This window comes from Lynx rufus, unplaced genomic scaffold, assembly GCF_022079265.1.
Source record: "Lynx rufus isolate CCGP_SWC_20201006 ecotype Redwood Valley unplaced genomic scaffold, mLynRuf1.p SCAF_37, whole genome shotgun sequence".
NCBI classification, from domain to species: Eukaryota; Metazoa; Chordata; class Mammalia; order Carnivora; family Felidae; genus Lynx; species Lynx rufus.
In genome coordinates this window covers 2520279-2538432 of record NW_025814853.1, presented here as the reverse complement: position 1 = coordinate 2538432, position 18154 = coordinate 2520279, and the positions used below count along the sequence as shown (strand labels likewise).

The window sequence follows — 18154 nt, the reverse complement described above, 5'->3', positions numbered from 1 at the left end:
CGGCGCCCTTGGAAATTGACAATGCCCGTCACGTAGCTTTTTGTAAATTATAAAGTGTTTCTTTAAAAAAAAAAAAAAAAGGGCTGAGGCAGACCCTGGAAATGCTGACATGCCCTCAGGCCCGAGTGTGAAATTAATCGGCTTGGGGCCAGACCGCAGGTGGAGCCTGGGTTCTGAGGCCGCACAGAGATCGAGGGGCCCAGGCCTTCCAGCCGCCCTTCCGCCCCAAGCTCCGCCCTGGGAAGCCACGGGGTGGGCGGGTGGACATCTCTGCTCCAGGAAAGGTACCGTCCCTCCCTCCTCCGCATCCTGCCACGTCCCTGCCAGGCCTGTCCTGTCCCTACCAAACCAGTCAGGGCACTTCCTCCCCCTGGTCCTGGGAGGCAGCCGGTGAAATGCCAGCTTCACGTAGGGCAGACCATCCTGTGGTGAGCCCAAGCGGCTCCGAGGCGAGAACTTGCCCCTCAAGTGGCCCAAACTTGCTGCCGGGGTCCGAGAAGCAGCAGCCTTCCCATGGCTCATTCACTCACCCCTGCCTGTCCTGATTTCCTGTTTGGGCTGTGGGTTCTAGTCCCCTCCGTGGGGGGGCTGTGGCCTGGGCCGGGGAACCGTGTGCGAGCCCCAGGCCACCGCACAGCCGGGCAGGGCCAGAGCGCACCTCGAACACAGCAAGCCGGGCCGGCCCGCTTCCTCTGTGCGTGTCAGGGCACGCGGCTGCTCTGTGCTGACCCCCAAACGCGGCCAGACCCGGAGACCCCCGGCAAGGATGTGGCAGGAACCACGCCCCACACCAAGTTCTCTCGCCCCGGAGTGGGCCTGGATTCAGATCGCTTGCTGGATTTAGGAAAGAGCCCACTGGACGAGCTGCAGAGAAAGGGCAGGGAGGGGACCCCGCTCTGCACACAGCCAGCACGGGGCAGCCGGGAAACCTGAGGGTAGTGAAGACTGACCGTTAGTTTCTATCTTGGGTGGATTACCACCGCAGCGATCACATGCTTCGAAAGACTAACGTACAGGTACAGGTGCGAAGTATCTGTCTGCAGAGGATTCAAAGTCTGGGATTTGCTTCCAAATAACGCAGTGGGTAGGGACGGGGCTGCGGGGCGCGAAGGTCACGGACAGCCCAGTGGGTGCTTGCCCTGTAGCTGGGGTGGACAGGCCTGTTTTTGCAGGAACCGCTTTATCAGGATATAGCGGGTTTTAGTACATTTGCAGAGCTGGGCGACCCTCACCACTAATTTTTTTATACACCTGAAATGCTCCAGGACGGTGTCGGAGGTCCTCATGTCTGGACGAGCTGCCGGCAGACCACCTGTCAGTCTCTGGTGAGCAGGTGGCCCCCGGGGCGGTGCCCACAGGTCCTGGAACACTTCAAGGCCTCAGGTGGTACTCACACCAGCTCTTGCCCCAGCCCGTCTGCCCGAAGGTCTGAAGTCTTCGAGAGCCAGGGTCTCCCCAGCCCCTTTCTGGGCTTGCCAGACAACCGGGCAGTGCCCAAGAGCCCGGGACTCCAGGGGCTCCTCCCACAGCCAAAGGGGGGGCTCCCAGGGCAGCCGACCGGCCCAACAGGGGACCCTCAAACCATGGCGCTCAGGTGCCTGCTGAAAAGGGGAAACCCTGGGGGTCCATGGTAACTTGGATCTGGAAACTCAACGCTGACCAGACCTCCAACCTGCACACCCTTCCCCTCTCCTTCCCCGGTTTTGGGCTGCTGTCAGCCCAGTGTCCCCCAATTCCTTTGCCCGCAGGCTGCCCCAATGTATCCAGGGGCTTCTTTCCCACTCTGGGCCCTCAGCCTTGCCCCCGCCTCCCCCACCGCCCTGGACACTGGAGAGCCCTCCTTGGAGGGTGCAGAGTGGGTCTGTTGCCCTGGAGGCCAGACTCAGAGCACTTCACGGTCCTTTATTAGTGTCCCTGCGGAACACCCCTTGCTGGGTGGGGGTGCAGTACCCGGGGGTCCTGGGGAGGCACATGGACGTGGCCCCGGCCCACTTGCGGGAGGACAGGCTGCTTGGACAGAACCCAGGTGCTGACATCTGGGTCTCGGCTGCGGGGGGCCTTGCGGACAGCTGCCGTCCACACAGAGAGGGCCCCTGAGGGACACTGCGCAGAGGGGGCTGTGCAGGGAGCAGGGGGAGGCGCGGACCCCGTGCACGACACCGCACGCTCCCTGAAGGCAGCAGGACCTCCTGGCTCTGAGGTTCTGGCGAAACTACTTGTGAAAGCAACCGGGGGCTGGCTGGACCTGGTGCCCGCGGGCCATGTGGTCACCTCCCTCCTGGGCACGTGGTTTCTGCACGGTGCCATCTGCCCACTGGCCTGGAGCTACCAGAGCGTGGCCGCCTTCGAGAACTTCGGAAAAGCGGTGGTCCCTCTCCACGGATAAAAGTGCCATGTGCACACACACAATTTGGTAAAGCACTGCAGGGGGTCTGCGCCCCACTGCTCTGCCACCCAGGTTCTCCACGGAAGCTGCTGGAAGATGGTGTTGAGGGCCCCAGGCGGCTGCTCGATGAAATGAAGAAACCTCAGGGGCTAAAGGAGAAGGGGCAGGGGACCCCAGACCCTGGAAGCCCCAGCCCAGCTCTCTCACCTCCAGTGTTAACCAGCTACCCAGGGAGGAGAGAAAACCAGACCCGGGGCCTGGATACCTCCCCTCTGGGTGAGTCAGCAGTGTGCAGGGGACAGGCTGGGGCGGGCAGGTAGGAGATGGAGGGGGTGAAGGTCACTGGAATGAGCCTGATGGGAAAGGACAGGGTGGGGTCTGGGGCCAGGGGCCAGGGAGGCCGGGGCGCGCCGGGGCAGATGCTGGGCTCAGGGCAGCGCTCGCCCACGGCCCTCCCAGACCCTGGAAGAGCCTGGCGCTGGGGGCTGGCCCTGGCTCAGCCCACTCCTTGGCCCCGTCAGGAGAGCACTTTGAGGCCAAAGTGTTTGCGAAGCTGTTCCAGGAAGACAAACGTGAGCACGGTGTGCGGCATGAGGCGGATGCCTGCAGGCACGAGGCCCTGGGCGGGGAAAGGGGAAGCAGGGAGTCAGAAGACCCCAGAGGGACCCCCAGCCCTGCCGCCCCAGCCCTGCCCCAGCCCTGCCGCCCCAGCCCTGCCGCCTCAGCCCTGCCCAACCTTGTAAAAGGCCAGCGGCCCGAGCTTTGCTGTCTCTACAGCGCAGTGAAAGACACCCTGCAGAAAACACAAAACAAAGCAAAGCAATAAAAGAAAGGCTGCTTTTGGCTCGAAAGGCACAAATCAACACCCCTCCCACCCTCAGCACCAGCCAGCAGCCCTGTGCAGAGAGGTCAAAGGTAACGACAGCTGGAGGCGAGTGCGGGGGGGGGGGGGGTGAACGGCCACCCCGTCTGCTGACACAGCAAAACCGGAGCCAGGGCAGGCGACCCGCCGGGCCCCCACAGCGCGGGGGGGACTGTTCACGCGGCAGGGCAGGCACGAAGCAGGGCACCGTAATGACTGGGGAGCCGCGGCGCGCGCTGTGGGTCTGCCCCGGGCACTTCCCGAAAGTTCACGGACTACAGTGAACCGGCTGCCTCTGTGAACGCATCAAGGAATCGGATTTAAAAACACATACAGGGGGGTGCCTGGCGGGCTCCATCGGTAGAGCCTACGACTCCTGATCTCAGGGTCGTGAGATCAACCCCCATGTCGGGCATGGAACCTACTCAAAAAAAAGTAAAATAAAATAAAATCCTTAAAAACACACACAGTGCCGACCGCTGCCCCGGGGCCAGCCGGGGAGGACAACTGAGGGGACGCAGTCACAGGGGGAAGAGCCTCATCCACCTGCCAGGACGGGGCTCCTCCAGCCACGGAGCGTCAAGTGGCAGCACGGGGACTCCCTCCCTCCCCGCCGCCCCCGGAGCCCCCGGGTCCGTACTCGGGAGGGGGTGGTGCCTGCAGCCCCCATTCACCTTGTACTCGCCCTTGGAGTTCATCAGGCGGGTCTTCAGGACGTCGAGGGGCTGACACAGGACCGTGGCACATCCACCCTGGGTGGGGTGGGGTGAGGTGGGGGCGCTTATCACCAACGGGCCTGCCAGGCAGAGTGCGCAAGCACCCTCCCTCTCCCCTCACAGCCCCCGGCCCGGATCCCCGGATGCATCCCGAGGGACACCAGGAACCAACCAGGGACTGTCCCGGCTTCGGCAGCAGGGGATCCGTGAGCTCCTCCCTCCCCAGGGCCTCGGTGCCCACTTACACAACCCGGAGGGACACCCCCAGACTCGCCCCAAGCCTCCTGCTTTCTGGGCTCGGGCCTCATCCTGGGTACCCTCAGCTCCCAAGGCTGGTGAGGGACCCCCACCACCTCCGCGAACCCAGCACTCACCGCGATGAAGCTGGCGACAAAGTGAGTGAAGATGTTGTCGGCCAGGTACCCGGTGCTGAGGACCAGCTGCTTGGCCTGATCGTAGCAGGACAGCTGTGGGCGTGCAGGGGCGATCAGGGCCTGGAGGAGGGCCCCCAGCTCTGGGGAAAGCGGATGGGGGCCCACAGTGACACCACCTGGGCTGACCGAACCCCAGGGCCAGCAGAAGCCCCACCTGGCCCACGGTGACGAACATCCCGCGACTGGCCGCCATGCTCGCGCCAGAGAACAGCTTCTTCAGACCCTCTGCCGGAGAAAGGAGGTGAGGCGCCCAGCCCAGCCCGATCCCTCAGGCCCGCCCAGGTCCCGCACACGCCCCCCATGCCGGAGGAAGGAGGTGAGGCCCCCCCAGGTCCTGCACGACGCTCCCCACACCCTCGGCCTCCTTGGACCCCCTCCTCTTACCTTCTCGGGCCACGCGGTACAAGCCGTCCAAGGCATGGGCGTAGCTGCCAGGGACACAGAACGGACGCCGTGAGGCTCTCCCTGACCGCCAGCCCCCGAGGGAGGGTCCTCCCTGGGGAGAGCCATGCAGCTCTCACAGGAGTCAGGGGACAAAGGAGCCTGAAGATCTCCCAACTACCACCAGAAAACCCTTGCTCTGGGGCTGGTCCTGTCTGCCCGCTGTTGCTGAGGGTGAGGAGGGGGCCTGCCTGACCTCCTTCCACCCCGTTCCCTTGGCTCACAGTCCGGCCACAGAGAGGACAACGGGCTTGCCTGGAGCCCCATTTCACTGCTCAGCTGACTGTAGCCCGTGTCTGCACCTTAGCTAGGAGGGCAAACCATAGGCAGCCTTGGAGTTAACAGGAACTTAAACTTCATGGAAAATAAGATTTTTACCGTTAAAAAAAAAATCCCAGCTTCCAAACCTGTTTGAAGGCCCAGACTCAAACTTCTAAACCATCCTCCCCGTGAACAAGGACAAGCACAGGCCTCGGGGGCCCTGGGAGCCCGGCCACCATCCCAGACTCCCCCCCAAAGAAAGCAGCCAGAGGCCTTCTGACCCAGGACGGCCGTGCCCCGTGCGGGTTTCCCAAAGCTGTCAGCCGCCTCTGCTCACTCCAGCTGACGTCACAGGCAGCACGGCCCACTGGGGCCCACGCTGGCGCCTGCTTGGCCCCCCACACCCGCCAGGAAGCCCCAGGAGCTGACCTCGGCCCTGCTACTCACTTTCGGCGCTGACTGGGCTCCAGCTTCACGTCGTTTTGCATCCTGGAACGGGGGGCACCGGCTCAGGGGGCGCCTCACACGCCCCGCACGGAGGTCAGCGGGCTCCAGGGCTCACCCTGGCAGTGAGCAGCTGGGCCCGCCCCGGCCTGCCCCCCAGCGCCCAGGACCCCAAGGCGTGAGCAGCTCTTTCCGAGCAGAACACACCGCGGTCCCGTCAGGGGACAGGAAAGACCCCGACCTGGGTGGGAGTGCACACTGACCTGACGTTGACCATGTCTGCAGGGGTCCCCACGAAGCCTCCGATGCAACCTGGGGCGACAGACCCCGGGGCCAGCATGCGGCGACTGGCGATGCCCGCGTGCCCCGACCCCCCCCCCCCCCCCCCCGCCCAGCCCAGCCGGCAGCTCACCGCTGATGGAACCCAGCAACACCTTCTTGTAGAAAGGCAGGGGTCCCTGGCTGCCCGTGGTCACGTGGTCCCGCACAGACTCATAGATGGCAAAGCGAGTCAGGGAGTAAGTCATCTGGGGAAAAGGGGCCCAGCTCAGAGGGCGCAAGTGGAGGGACCCTGCTGGGCATGTCTGTCTGACACCTGTTGGGCCTCCCCCCTCCAGCCCCCCCCCCCCCCCCAGTGCACAGTCATCACCAAATGGGCCATGGGGATATAGGGACTCTCTCGAAGCCACACGGTCAGCAAGTGGCTGAGACAACGTGCAAATCTGGGGCTGGCGGAGTCCAGAGTCCTGCCCTTTCCTCTCTCTTTCCCTCCCTGGGCTCAGCTTCCCCATCTGTAAAGGAGGGTCTTGAGCCCCATAGGAGGCAGAGCACACCCGATCCCACGGCACCCTGTGCCACCTGGGAGTTGCCGTCCCTGGGCCCCGTGGTTCCTTGGTCCTAACCACCGTGAAGAGGAGGAGAAGTCACTTCCGGGCCCACAGGGCACCCACGGCGAGAAGGCGTGGCTGTGTCTGAGTCCAGGCCTGGGGGGCGCCAGCCTTCCCTTCAACCTGCCTGGGCTCTGGGGCCGGGACCTAAGGAAGCCCCTGGCCGGGAGGCGGAAGTGCCCCCCTGGCCACGCGTCCTGCCCACCCGGCGTCCTGGGAGGGGGGCCCCCAGGGGCACCTGTCTGCACAGGGAGGCGCTGAGGCCGTTGTAGAGCGCCAGGACGCCGTCGGAGCGCACCACCTGCAGCGCCATGCCCGTCATGCGCAGCTTCACCTCCTGCTGCGTCTGCAGATGTACCTGTCGGGGTCACACCTGCTCAGAACAGGGCCCCTGCCCCAGGGCCCACCCAGGCCGGCTCTGCTCTGAGCCCTTTCCCACCATCTACCACTTTACGTCCTCATGAAGACCCCACGGGCCGACTATTACCAGCACCCCAGTTTAGAGGCGGGACACTGAGGCACGAGGAGGCAGAGAGGTGTCCTAAGGGCATCCAGCTGGGGTGTTAGAGATGGGACGCCACGCCCACACCTGGCCCCAGCCTCGATCCCACACTCCTCATCGACAAGTGACAATACCAGCTGACACGTGAGCCCGCCAGGCCCGTGAGAAATACTCCACATATGTGTCTGAGTCCTCATGGCACCTGCCACTGGCATGGCGGTTGGCAGTCCCATTTTGCAGATGAGGACACCGAGGCACCATGCAGACACCCACCAGGTGACTGCAGGGCCCCGTTTCTTAGCTATGCCCCTTCTCAAGAGGGACCAAGAGTCATGGGGACTCAGAGACAGTCCCAGTGGGCTGGGAAGAGGTGGTGGGAGTTCAGCGGGGGAGAAGGGGAAAGACACTTCTGGGAGGGCCAGGGCACGGCCACCCCGGGGTCTGTCCAGCCTCAGTGATGTTCTGGCTGGGCCTGCTGGGCAGGTTACCGACCCTCCTGCTTCAGTTTCCTCGGTGTGCTGTGAGCACTGAGTAGCTCAGCGGATGGAGCCTTCCCTTCCCACTCTGTCGCTGCCCAGGGGCTCTGGTGGTGGGGCAAAGGTGGGTTGGGGTGGCGAGGGCTTCGTGCTCAGCACAGCCACATCAGCCGAGCTGGACAGGACAGAGGGCGCTGGGCCTGGGGACAAGGTGGCCATGCAGGAAGCAGCCCTCGTCCAGGCGAGAAGCAGCCTTGAGGACTGAGCCAGGGCACAGGGGCAAAGGGAGAGATCAACGAGCTATAAAATAGTTTCTCCAGTGACCACAGGGCCAAGAGGCAACAGCCTCAGCCAGGGCCTCCCCTTGAGGCTGGCCTCCGTGGCTGTCCACACTGCCTGCTGCTCCCAGCAGGGGCCAGACAGTGGCCCCGGTCCTGTGGCTGCCTGCCCCTCTCGACCTCCTCCCCCCGCAGGGTTCTGTGGCAAAACAGCACCTGGGGGGCAGGCACGGGGCCTGTGGACAGGTACAAATGACTGCAGGCTGCCTGTGAGGGCTCCAAGGGCCCCTGGGAGCTGTGTCCACTCACCATCGGATGAGAGCCTAACCCTCCAGGGCCCCACGGTGGGGCCGGGGGAGGGGACACGGGGAAAGCACAATTAGACACAAGGAGGGGACCCTGCCTCCCCTCTCTCTGGGGGTCAGAGCAGCCTTGACCTGGCCCTGCTCCCTCTGGCGGCGCTCAGGCCCTGGGGACTACCAGGAGCCATGCAGGCCTCTCCCACGAGAAGCCCAGGGGCCACCAGCTTCTCGGCCCCCCTCCCCATCTGCTAATGCTGCCTTGACTGGGGAGGGGGTGCATTTTTACTAGAGAAGTCAACTTCCTCCATTCAGCAAAAAAGTCGCTGGAAGGAAAATGCCTTAGGGGGACGACAGCGTGGGGGCCTGGCCGGGCTGCAAGTGAGGCTGAGGTTTGGGTCAACAGGGCCCCCGTGCCCGTCCCTCCAGAGGGTCAGTGTGGGGATCAGGCTGCTCTGGGTGGGGGCAGGGAAGGACCCTTGCCCACGGGTCCATGTGACCGCAGTCCAGGTTCCCCGGGGCAGGGCCTCCTGGGCAGGCTATGCTTTGCATCACTGGCCCTTTCTTCTTTGTTCTTTGTGGCGACAAAGGGGCAGAAAGCACCCCCCGCCGGCTCTGGGAGACAACAGAACCTCTGTCTTGTACTGCCCCATAAGCGTATTTTCTAAAAGAAGTAAAGTGAGCATGAATGCTTCTTGCTCACCCTCACAGGGCAGGACCCGCGTGGGCGCAGGGTCCCTGGCTTCCAGGTGCCCACCCGGTCCAGGAGGAAGCAGCCACCTGCCGTCCGCACTCCCTCACTGTGTGCTGGGTCCCCACCAGGCAGGGAGGCCACCTGGGCCCTGGGTGTGCTGGAGCCCTGGCTCGCCTCTAGATGCCAACTTCTGTGCGCCTCACAGAACCACCCCCTCAACTTGCAACCAGGCAGAAGAACTGTGCTCAAAAGTGAGGGGTGGAAACTGGCTCAGAGAGGCCAAGTGACTAGCCCAAGGTCACACAGGTAGTATGGGGGAACCGCGGCCCGTGAGCTACGACAACGGGGCGCCTCCATCCGGGAGTGGGCAGGGTCTCCCGGCGGGGGCGGTGAACCGATGCCCCTCAGGCCCGGCGCCAAGGCCGACCCAAGTCCGAGGCCCTCCCGGGCAGTGCAGCGCCAGGCTGGTCGGCGCCCAGAGCTTGGGCGGGCCCCCTCGCCCCACCCCCATCCCCACCGCCCCGGCCCGTAGCGCTCGTCGCCCGCCCCCGCCCGGCCCGCGCCAACCTCACCTTGAGCAGGTCCAGCGGGTGCGTGCAGCAGGCGGCCCCGCACGAGGCCAGCCCCCCGAAGTACCAGCGCGACACGCGCGCCTCGGCCGCCATGGCTCGCGCCGCGGACGCCCAGGAGCGCCGGCTGCCGGCCCCGGTTCGCGCCGCGCAGACCCCGGCTCAGGCCCAGGCCCCGATCGGACCCCGACCCCAGTCCCGGACCCCGGCCCGCGTAGCCGTCCGCTCCGAGTTCAAAGCACCGTTCGCCACCCGCGCGCCGCGCAGCCAATGCGCCCGCGCGGCCCTGGGGGCGGGACCACTTCTGGGGGCGGGGCCACCGCGACCCCGCCTCGAGCCGGGGGGCGGGCCCCGCGCCTTAAAGCGGCCGCGCTCGGGCTGGCCAGCGTAAAGGGCTCCTCCGAGCCGCCTCCCCGTGTGCAGCAGGCGGCGGGAGAGGGAAGGGGAACGGGCGCGGCCGCGCGGACCCCCGGGAGCTTGCTGAGTGGGCTGCTCCACTCTCCCGGAGAACCGGGCGTCCTTCCCCCGCCCTGCTCCAGCTCCCCCAGGGCCACCCTCACGCCTAGGGCAGGTCTCCGAAGGTCACGGCTGAGGAGTGGCCTCGGCGCTCGGCCAGTCCCCGCCACTCCCGGAGCCCGGCCTCCTGCAAACACCCCGCCCCAGCCGAGGCCCTGACCTTGCACCCTGTGTCCCAAGGCAGCCACACAGGCCCTGGGGTCAGCCCTGGGACACGTGCGCCCAAAAGAGGTGGCACAAAACCTTCTTGGAGCCAACCTAAGAATTACATGAAAACTAGGGGCAGAAGACAATCCACTCTCCGGAGCTCCCAGCCAAGGCCAGCCTCAGGTCTGCTCTGACCAGACAGCCCCAGGCAGCCATCCCGGAGGAGGACAAGGGGACAAAGTTCTGAGCCACGGGGGTTCAGGCTCCTGGGAAGTGGCAATCAGGAGGCCGGCTGCCTGTCCCCATGAGAAACACACCTGTGCACACGTTCCCACTCTCACCTCACCATCCAGCAAACAGCAGGTGCAAGTACTGGACAAAGACACACCTGCTGGGCAAGATGGAAATTGGAATCCCTGGGGCCACATGGACCCAGGGGTTCTCCGCACCTGCTGAGAACCCTGAATAACAAGTCCAGCTGGCCTCTGAGTGCCCAGCAGTTATCTCGCTGTGTCAGAGGCGTAAGATGGGCCAGCAAACCTATTTGCTTCAAGTGGCCACCTGAAGACTAAGGAGACTGCCCTCCAGAAGGCTAGGAGGCTTCTGACCCTGAGGTCATCATCTGGGGAAGTGAACAGCCCAGAAATGCTGTGGACTGGGGAGGTGGAGGGAGCGTCGGCCACACAGACATCCGGCTTTTTCTTAAGGGGGGGGAAGGGGGAGAGAAGGGAGCTGCATCTGGATGAAAACACAGGCCAGTGGGACCCGGAGCCGGAAGGGAAGTGTCGGAAGGGTCGCAGCAGTTCTCCAGAAGAAACCAGAGAGGGGGCGCCTGGCTGGCTCAGGCGGAAGAGCATGTGACTCTTGATCTCAGGGTCGTGAGTTCAAGCCCCACGTTGCGCATAGAGCTTACTTAAATAAAATTCAATTGTATTTCTATACAACAGCAATAAACAATCTGACAATTAAATCAGGAGAAACAATTCCATCAAAGAGAAAGAAAGAAAAGAAACGAGAGAGGATGCGAGACACAGCTCCGTAAGGAAATGTGAAAATGTGTGACCAGTGAGATGGCTTTCACAGCTGAGCTGGCCCTTTGTTTAAAAAAAAAAAACAGGGCTACCAGATAGAACTGGTAGGCGGCAGAGGAGGGGCCTCCTTGTCCAGGGTCCTATGGGAAGTAGGAGCACCTTTGAGCCCACTCCCTCTCTGAGACCCAGGCCAGCACAAAACCTGCCCCTGCACCGGTCTCATTCAGGATACATTGAAGGTTGGAATCCTGGATCACCCGAGGGCAATGTTATCATCTCCTGACTAAGCAAACACGTCAGTGGCGCGGAGCGGGCAGCCCAGAAGGTGAGGTGCCAAGGGACCAGCGCTTGCTGTGTACAGATGGTGGGCCGCCCAGAACATGAGACACAGCACGTGCGGTCTGCGAAGCCCCGCCTAGAACGGGAGAAGCCCCGGAAGTGCGGAGGAATCCTGGAAAATGGTAAGTGCGTGGAGTGTGGGGCGCCCTCTTAAGAAATAAGGGGTCTAGCTTTTGGCTTTCTGCTCAGAGGCGCGAACGTGCTACTGTCTTCAGCAGTCCCCAGTCCGAGTTCCTCCGACAGCGGCCGCCTCCACCCTTCCGCCTAAGTTCCACCCCGAGCAAGACGAAATCAAAATCGTGGACCTGAGGCGCGCCAGTGGGGGAGTCGGGGCTACATCTGCCCTGGCCCCGAAGCTCAGCCCTACTGGCCTGTCTCCAAGATAGGTTGGTGATGACATCGCCAAGGCAACCAGTGACTGGAAGGGTCTGGGGGTTAGAGTGAAACTGACCATTCCGGACAGGCCCAGATTGAAGTGGTACCTTCCACCTCTGTCCTGCTCATCAAAGCCCTCTAGGAACCGCGGAGGCAGAAAGCAGCTGAAAAATACTAAGCACAGCAGCAGTGTCGCTTTTGATGAGAGTGTCAACGTTGCCTGACAGATGCGCCGCTGATCTTTAGCCAGAGAACTCTCTGGAACCATTAAAGACCTCCTGGGGATGGCCCGGTCTGTGGGCTGCAACACCAATGGCTACCACCCTCAGGGCACCACAGAGGACATCGACAGTGGCGCAGTGGGATGCCCCACTAGCTAAGAACTACGAAGGAAAATACTTCCGTGAAGGATCATTTGGCAACCAAAAAAGGAAAAAGGTGGGACTTTGCAAGCTGCAGGTCAGGGGGGACTCAAAAAGATCCCCAGCCAAATTCTCAAATGGATCATGAAGACTTCTGCATAAATCCAAGGGGCTCTAAGATGCAGAGGTCAGGTGAGGTCTCGAGAACAAGGCTGCCGGCCACGTCTCTGGAGGACGTCCGTTCCTGAGCGCTCCTGCATGGCGCTTAGGGAGCTAGGACGACACCACGCGGGGGCCAGGTGGACACCAGGGTTCCTGGAACGGGCAGGAGCCAGGGGTCAGCTTCAGATCTCCCCCTGCCGGGTCCTCTGTGACCATTTCACCAGCCTGGACGAAGACACGGTACGCGGATTCCTACCAGGATCTGACGGGACCTCGCAAGGTTCTGTGCTAGTAACATCAAGCCAACGCAGGATGCGTAGACCTACCTCCTGGTGTCGAGCCCAAGGGCCAAGGCCAAGTGGCCTCCGGGGACCCAGGGCACACCCCACCTGCTGCCAGGTCTGAGACACTTGGCCAACTGCACCACAGCAGGTGGAGACCACAGCTGGGGTGGGGTGAGTGGGGTGGGGGCAGGACCATGAGGGACTGTGAGGTCAGGTGGGGGGCACCAGGTGACACTCAGCATCAGGGAAGCAAAATGAGTATGGCCTGAGGCACACGGTCAACTGCGCTTTTGAGCAGTCAGCCCCAGCACGTCCAGGACGCAGCGAGGGTGTCATCATCCCAGGAAGAGGGGAGGGGAGGAGAGTCCTAATCATCACCCACAAGTCCCTTGGAAAGACAAAGGGGCTCAGAGCACACACAGACTCGGGCCACCAGTACGAGGCCGAGGCTGAAGGCTATCCCTGACTTTAGATCCTCCCTTCCCCTGGGAAGGGCAGTTGGGCCAGCAGGATACCCAACCGGTCATACCCGCCTCAGGTGGCCCAGGAGTCACCTCTGCTGAGGGAAGGCACGCCCAGAGACCTGCTGATGGTGAATCATTAACTCCCTGGGACTATGCGGGCCACAGGTTTGGCCGGTGGGGCTCTCTGGGTCAGGGAGCAGCCTTCTTACAAGGAGGTCCAGCAGGGTCCTCCGGGAGGGCCCACAGGTGGCATCCGGGTGCTGGGCACACCCACCTGGGCACATGCCAGCTCCCCAGACCTGTCCTCAGGGTACCCAGAGCCCGGCACTCCCAGATGCAACATCTCCTTCCGGGCCCGCAGCCCTGTCCTTGCAGACCACTCTTCCAGCATGGCCAGGGAGGGGACACGGGGGCTGGCCGTTCTCAGGTACACGCCTCACCTCCTGCCTGTCTGTAGGCCAGTGCTACGCTTCCTGCCGAAGACCAGCACCGGTGCCCCACGCCCACCTCCCAGGTCACGATCTGACATCAGCCTCGCGGCAGCTGCCACCACTCAGGCAAGCTGGGTGCTGCCCCAACCCCCCCGTCCCCCGCTCCGTGCGCTGCTGCCGGACCTCCGAGGTCAGGCCCCTGCACAGAGAAGACACAAGGAACGCTGGCCGACCCCCACGTGCCCCGCAGAGGGCGAGCCCTGCCACCCCCGGGCGGCCTGCCTGGCGGGCAGGAGCTCCAAGCCAGCCCGCACCGCCCACTGGCCGCTGACCCAGACACACCACTGCAGACACGGCGCCCGAACAATGTATTTTTCTCAGTGGCCACCAGGGGGCGCGTGTTGCCTCTGGTACGTTCCAGAGTTCCTCTCCCCGGTGCTCACACAGGAGCTGCCCCCCGTCTCAGCAGGTCCCTTGTCTGTCCCGGAGCAGAGATGGCAGAGCCAGTGCCAGAGCTCTGCCCTGAAGCCGCTCCCACCACGGGTCCCGGATGCCAGGGCTGGAGCAGGAGGGGGCCTCCCCCAGGTCAGGTCCCAGGGACCCCAGTCCACCAGTCCTCAGAGCTGGCCTATTCTAGAACCACGGTGCCGCCCACCGCCTCCAGGGCTGCCTTGATCTTCTCCGCCTCGGCCTTGGAGACATTGGCTTTGATCTCCTGGGGCAGGGACTCCACCAGCTTCTTTGCCTGCCAGAGAGCAAAGTCAGAAATGGGGCCCATGTTGCCCCCAAAAAACCTGCCGTAGGAGGGGCCGGTCTGAGTACCATTAGCACGTTAGCGGCAACAGCCAGAGGGCCGTGCAGCGCGGAGCTCACCTGGACGAGGTTTATGCCCTGGATGTAGTTCTTGATTTCTTTGATCAGCCTCACTTTGTCCACGGGCTTTGCCTCTGTCAGGCGGACGGTGAAATGCGTCCGCTCTTTCTGTCTGGGGATGTCTTCTGCCTCCTGGGAGAGGGAGAGAGAAAGGATGGGGTAAAGCAGGCACATTCGGTCCTGTGGCCCCAAAGTCGCCAAGATGGCACAGCAAGGCCCGCAATTCCAGCGGGAGGCCGCGCCGGGCAGCTGGGCTCAGGACAAACCGGTCCGCCTCGCCAGCGCCGGGGCCCCTCCCTCATGTGCTCCTCAGCGACACCTGCTCCGTCGCTGGAAACCTTGCCATCTCTCCGGAGGCGGTTCTGAAACCACCTCCCCTCACCCCGACCCCACTCAGGTTCCCTCGTCCCTTAAACACAGTCACTTGTAGCCGGTCAGGGTGACACCAACAGTGCTCGGCGCATCCTCAGGCGAGCCCCAAATCACATGGACACATTTACAGCTGCACCGTCCCCAGGTGACCAGTGGAGGACTGGGGTTGACAGAGCCCCTCCCACCACATGTGAAGATACAGCACCGCGGAGAGCAGGGGGCACGCGGCCCGGCAGCCTGGGGCTGTCCTGCTTTGCACCTGCCCTATTATTAACAGTGTTCCTTCGTCCCCCAAAGTGTCCCAGTTTAGATGACAGACTTCAGAGTAATTCTCTCTCCTTGTCCCAAACATTCAGGCTGAACATGATGAGTCTGTAAAGCTACCACTTCGTGGCAGGTGGGGGAGTGGATGTGATGCCAGGGGAGCCACAGACACATACGGAGCCGGGAGGGCACTCTACGGGACCCCTGACCTGGTCTCCTTGGTAGGGGATGGATGGCCAGGGAAAGGAGACCGAGGACAGTGACCCAGACTTCAGACACCCAATGACCAAATGCAATTCGCAGACCTCGTATAGATTTGGGTAAACCAACTGTTATAAAGTCTGGGACCATTAGCTAAACCTAAATAGACTGAGCTAGAAAACCACTGCTAATTACATTTGTTGTACAAATGGCTCCTGGCTACGTCAGTACCTGCGTTCTTAGAGATGTGTGCTGGAGCGCACCAAGAAAGGACAGATCAGAAATGTGCCCTGAGGGGCACCTGGGTGGCTCAGTCAGTTAAGTGTCTGACTTCAGTTCAGATCACGATCTCATGGTTTGTGGGTTTGAGCCTCACGTCGGGCTCTGTGCTGACAGCTCAGAGCCTGGAGCCTGCTTCAGATCCTGTGTCTCCCTCTCTCTCTGCCCCTCCCCTACTTGTGCTGTCTCTGTCTCTCAAAATAAATAAATGTTAAGAAAAAAAAAAAAGAAGCAATAAAAAAAAAAAAAAGAAAGAAAGAAATTTGCCTTAAGCTTCAAAGGACAAATGAATTAAATATCAAAACCTTACTAATTATCGAGACTGGAGACAGATACACAGGGCATTATCTGCAGTTGCAGATAGAACTTCGAAACTTTTTGTAAAAACTGCAACAGCCCCCAACCAAACTAAAACACCTAGAAAACAAAAAACAAATTCACACGTGGCTTCAAGTCTGCTGGTTTCCTTACAGAGACCCCAGCCTGTCCAGTGCCTCCCCACCTCGCCGCTCCAGCCCCTGACGTGCCCCCATGGCTCTCTCGCGTGCAGCCCCCTTGCAGCTTGTCTCCTGTATCCTCACATCTCCTCGGCTTTAGGGCCTTTCTTGACATCATAACCCTCCTCTCCCCTCAGCTTCTTCCCTACTTTTTTCTCATAGCACTTCTCAAGTCCTGCTATTCAACATAAATTTTCTTCTCCTTTGACTCATTGTCAATTCCCCCCGCGAAAACGCGGTCTCCACGCGGGCAGGGACCTGCACACCCTTGGCAGGGCCGCAGGGGAGCCCACAGCCAGCACACACAGGTCTGCAGGACGCGCTGACTGATGCAGGGCCAAGACAAGGGACGAGAGAAATCTGGGCGTCGGGCCATGTGACACGAGGCAAGACGGGAGCCTTTCTGCACAGGACCCTGGCCCGGGCTCACCTCTGGGGCTGCTGCAGCAGGGGCAGCACCAGGCACTGTGCCACCCATTGGCATGAGTCCAACATCCTGGATCTTCAGGGTTTTCTGCAGGGAGGGGAGAGAGCAATCTCAGTAGCTGCCCATCACACCCAAGATAAACACACAGCCTGGCAGGATCCTCACATTCAGAGGGCACACTCCGGGCAATTTACTACACACCCCAAATACACCAGGAACAAGACACAGGCCAGGGCCTGTGGTACCTTCAGAAGCTCGTTGAGATCTGAGATCTCCAAGAGCGTGAGGCTGGCGATGTCCTGGACCAGCTGCTGGATCTTGGGGGGATACTCCTTGGGGGCGTTATCCAGGGGTGCGCCGGCGAGGGCCTCCCCCATTCGAGGGCTGCTGCATCTCATCAGCCGCACAGCGCAGACACGGGGCACCTGTTGCCTAGCCCCCCAAACAAAGCTGTCAGCCTGGCACAGGCCAGTGACACAGACCAGACAGGTTGATGATAAGAGCGCCGTTCTAGCTCCTAGGTCCCAACCCAGGGTTCTCAGATTCCAGGGTCCACGCGAATAAGGGGATTTCCCAGCTACCTTAAGCACTTCAAAGAGCCATAGAAATGCACGCAATTATCTGCAGACAGACTACCCACACCGTTAAGTTTCCGTGTCGGAAAACTCTCTATCAACCCGCGGGAGCAGGGCAGTAACCTGACGGCATTTTGCTACACTAAGGCCTTCAGAACCTGGGGCCCTCGGACGGCACAACGCCGGGCCCACCGATGGAAGACCTCCAACGTCACTAGGCCTGCAGGGGAAACTGAGGCCCGCAGAGTGGCAGGGACCTGAGCAAGGTCATCTGGGACCACCCCTAGCACTCTGCGCAGCACGCGTGGTTAGGGGGTCGGCAAGTGGGGACCCCCGCGACCCGCACCGGCTCCGGGCCCCACCGAGTCGGGGATGGCATCCCGCCCGCCGCACGCGGACACCGCCCCCAACCTGCACCCTCAGTTGCCGGCCCAGGGCCCCGATCCTGCCGCCCCGCCAGCCCTCGGCGGACCGTGGTACCTGGCGAGACGGAGCGCAGCGCCCTGACGTCTGAGACACGGCCCCCAAAAGGGGCGAGCGGCCGCCGGCAGCATCGGTCCGCGGGCGGGAAGGTCACACGCGGCTCCCCAGGAGGAGGACGCTCTAGCCGCCCGGGCCGCCGAGCATACGAGCTGCGTGAGGACGCTCTAGCCGCCGAGGCCGCCGAGCATACGAGCTGCGCGAGGGCGCTCTAGCCGCGCGGGCCCGACGGGCGAAAGGTTGGGGACCGACGCTCTAGCCGACGAAGCCGCCGGGCAAACGAGTAGGAGAGGACGCTCTAGCCGCACCTCGCGCTCGCTTCCCCGAGATTACCCACTAGGCGGCGAACCGCGCAGGCGTAGAGGGTCGTTGGTGGCGGCCGGGGGCCTGGGGCTGGACGGTGACCGGTTGGGGGCCCTCTACTCGCTGGGGGAATCAAGGCCAGAAAAGGCCGACGCTTGGAGCCAGGCTCCGGCCGATTCGGGGAGGCGGTCCCGGCCCCCGGGCAGCCCGGCCAGGGAGAACCTGGGGAAGCCTCGCGGCGGCTGACAACGAATTTCCGCCGCCGCGGGGCGGGCACGGGGATCCCAGGTGTCCTTTCTCCGCAGGTCCGTGCTGGGGGCCTTGGCTGCCCGCAGCCAGGAGCCACCTAGTGCGGGGAGCCCCCGCTGCCCTCTGGGCAGTCTTTTCCTTGGTTTCCTCCTCCTTCTGAAGGATTGCCTTTCCCGCCCGCGCGGTTCCCGTAGCCTCGGGAGGGCCTCGGCAGCTGAGTTGGGGGCTCTCCCCTAACAGCGTTGCCAAGGGTTGTGATTGAGCTCTGAAGGGT

At 62.7% G+C, this 18154-nt stretch overlaps 2 protein-coding genes across 2 annotated transcripts; both read right to left on the bottom strand.

Annotated features, from left to right (window-relative positions):
* Nucleotides 1-1882: 1882 nt before the first annotated feature.
* SLC25A10 (solute carrier family 25 member 10) lies at nt 1883-9486 on the bottom strand. The gene is made up of 11 exons (XM_047094069.1): nt 9253-9486; nt 6670-6789; nt 5957-6071; nt 5808-5856; nt 5548-5589; nt 4783-4826; nt 4553-4623; nt 4339-4431; nt 3923-4000; nt 3123-3179; nt 1883-3005 (listed from the first exon to the last, which is right to left on the bottom strand). Exons 1-11 carry the CDS (start codon nt 9343-9345, stop codon nt 2904-2906), a joined length of 864 nt encoding a protein of 287 aa, XP_046950025.1. The 5' UTR covers nt 9346-9486; the 3' UTR covers nt 1883-2903.
* A 4225-nt stretch (nt 9487-13711) lies between these two features.
* Nucleotides 13712-17430, bottom strand: MRPL12 (mitochondrial ribosomal protein L12). The gene is made up of 5 exons (XM_047094002.1): nt 17329-17430; nt 16519-16705; nt 16277-16360; nt 14234-14365; nt 13712-14105 (listed from the first exon to the last, which is right to left on the bottom strand). The coding sequence occupies exons 1-5, from the start codon at nt 17400-17402 to the stop codon at nt 13989-13991; spliced, it is 594 nt and encodes a 197-aa protein (XP_046949958.1). The 5' UTR covers nt 17403-17430; the 3' UTR covers nt 13712-13988.
* Between the last annotated feature and the right edge of the window lie 724 nt (nt 17431-18154).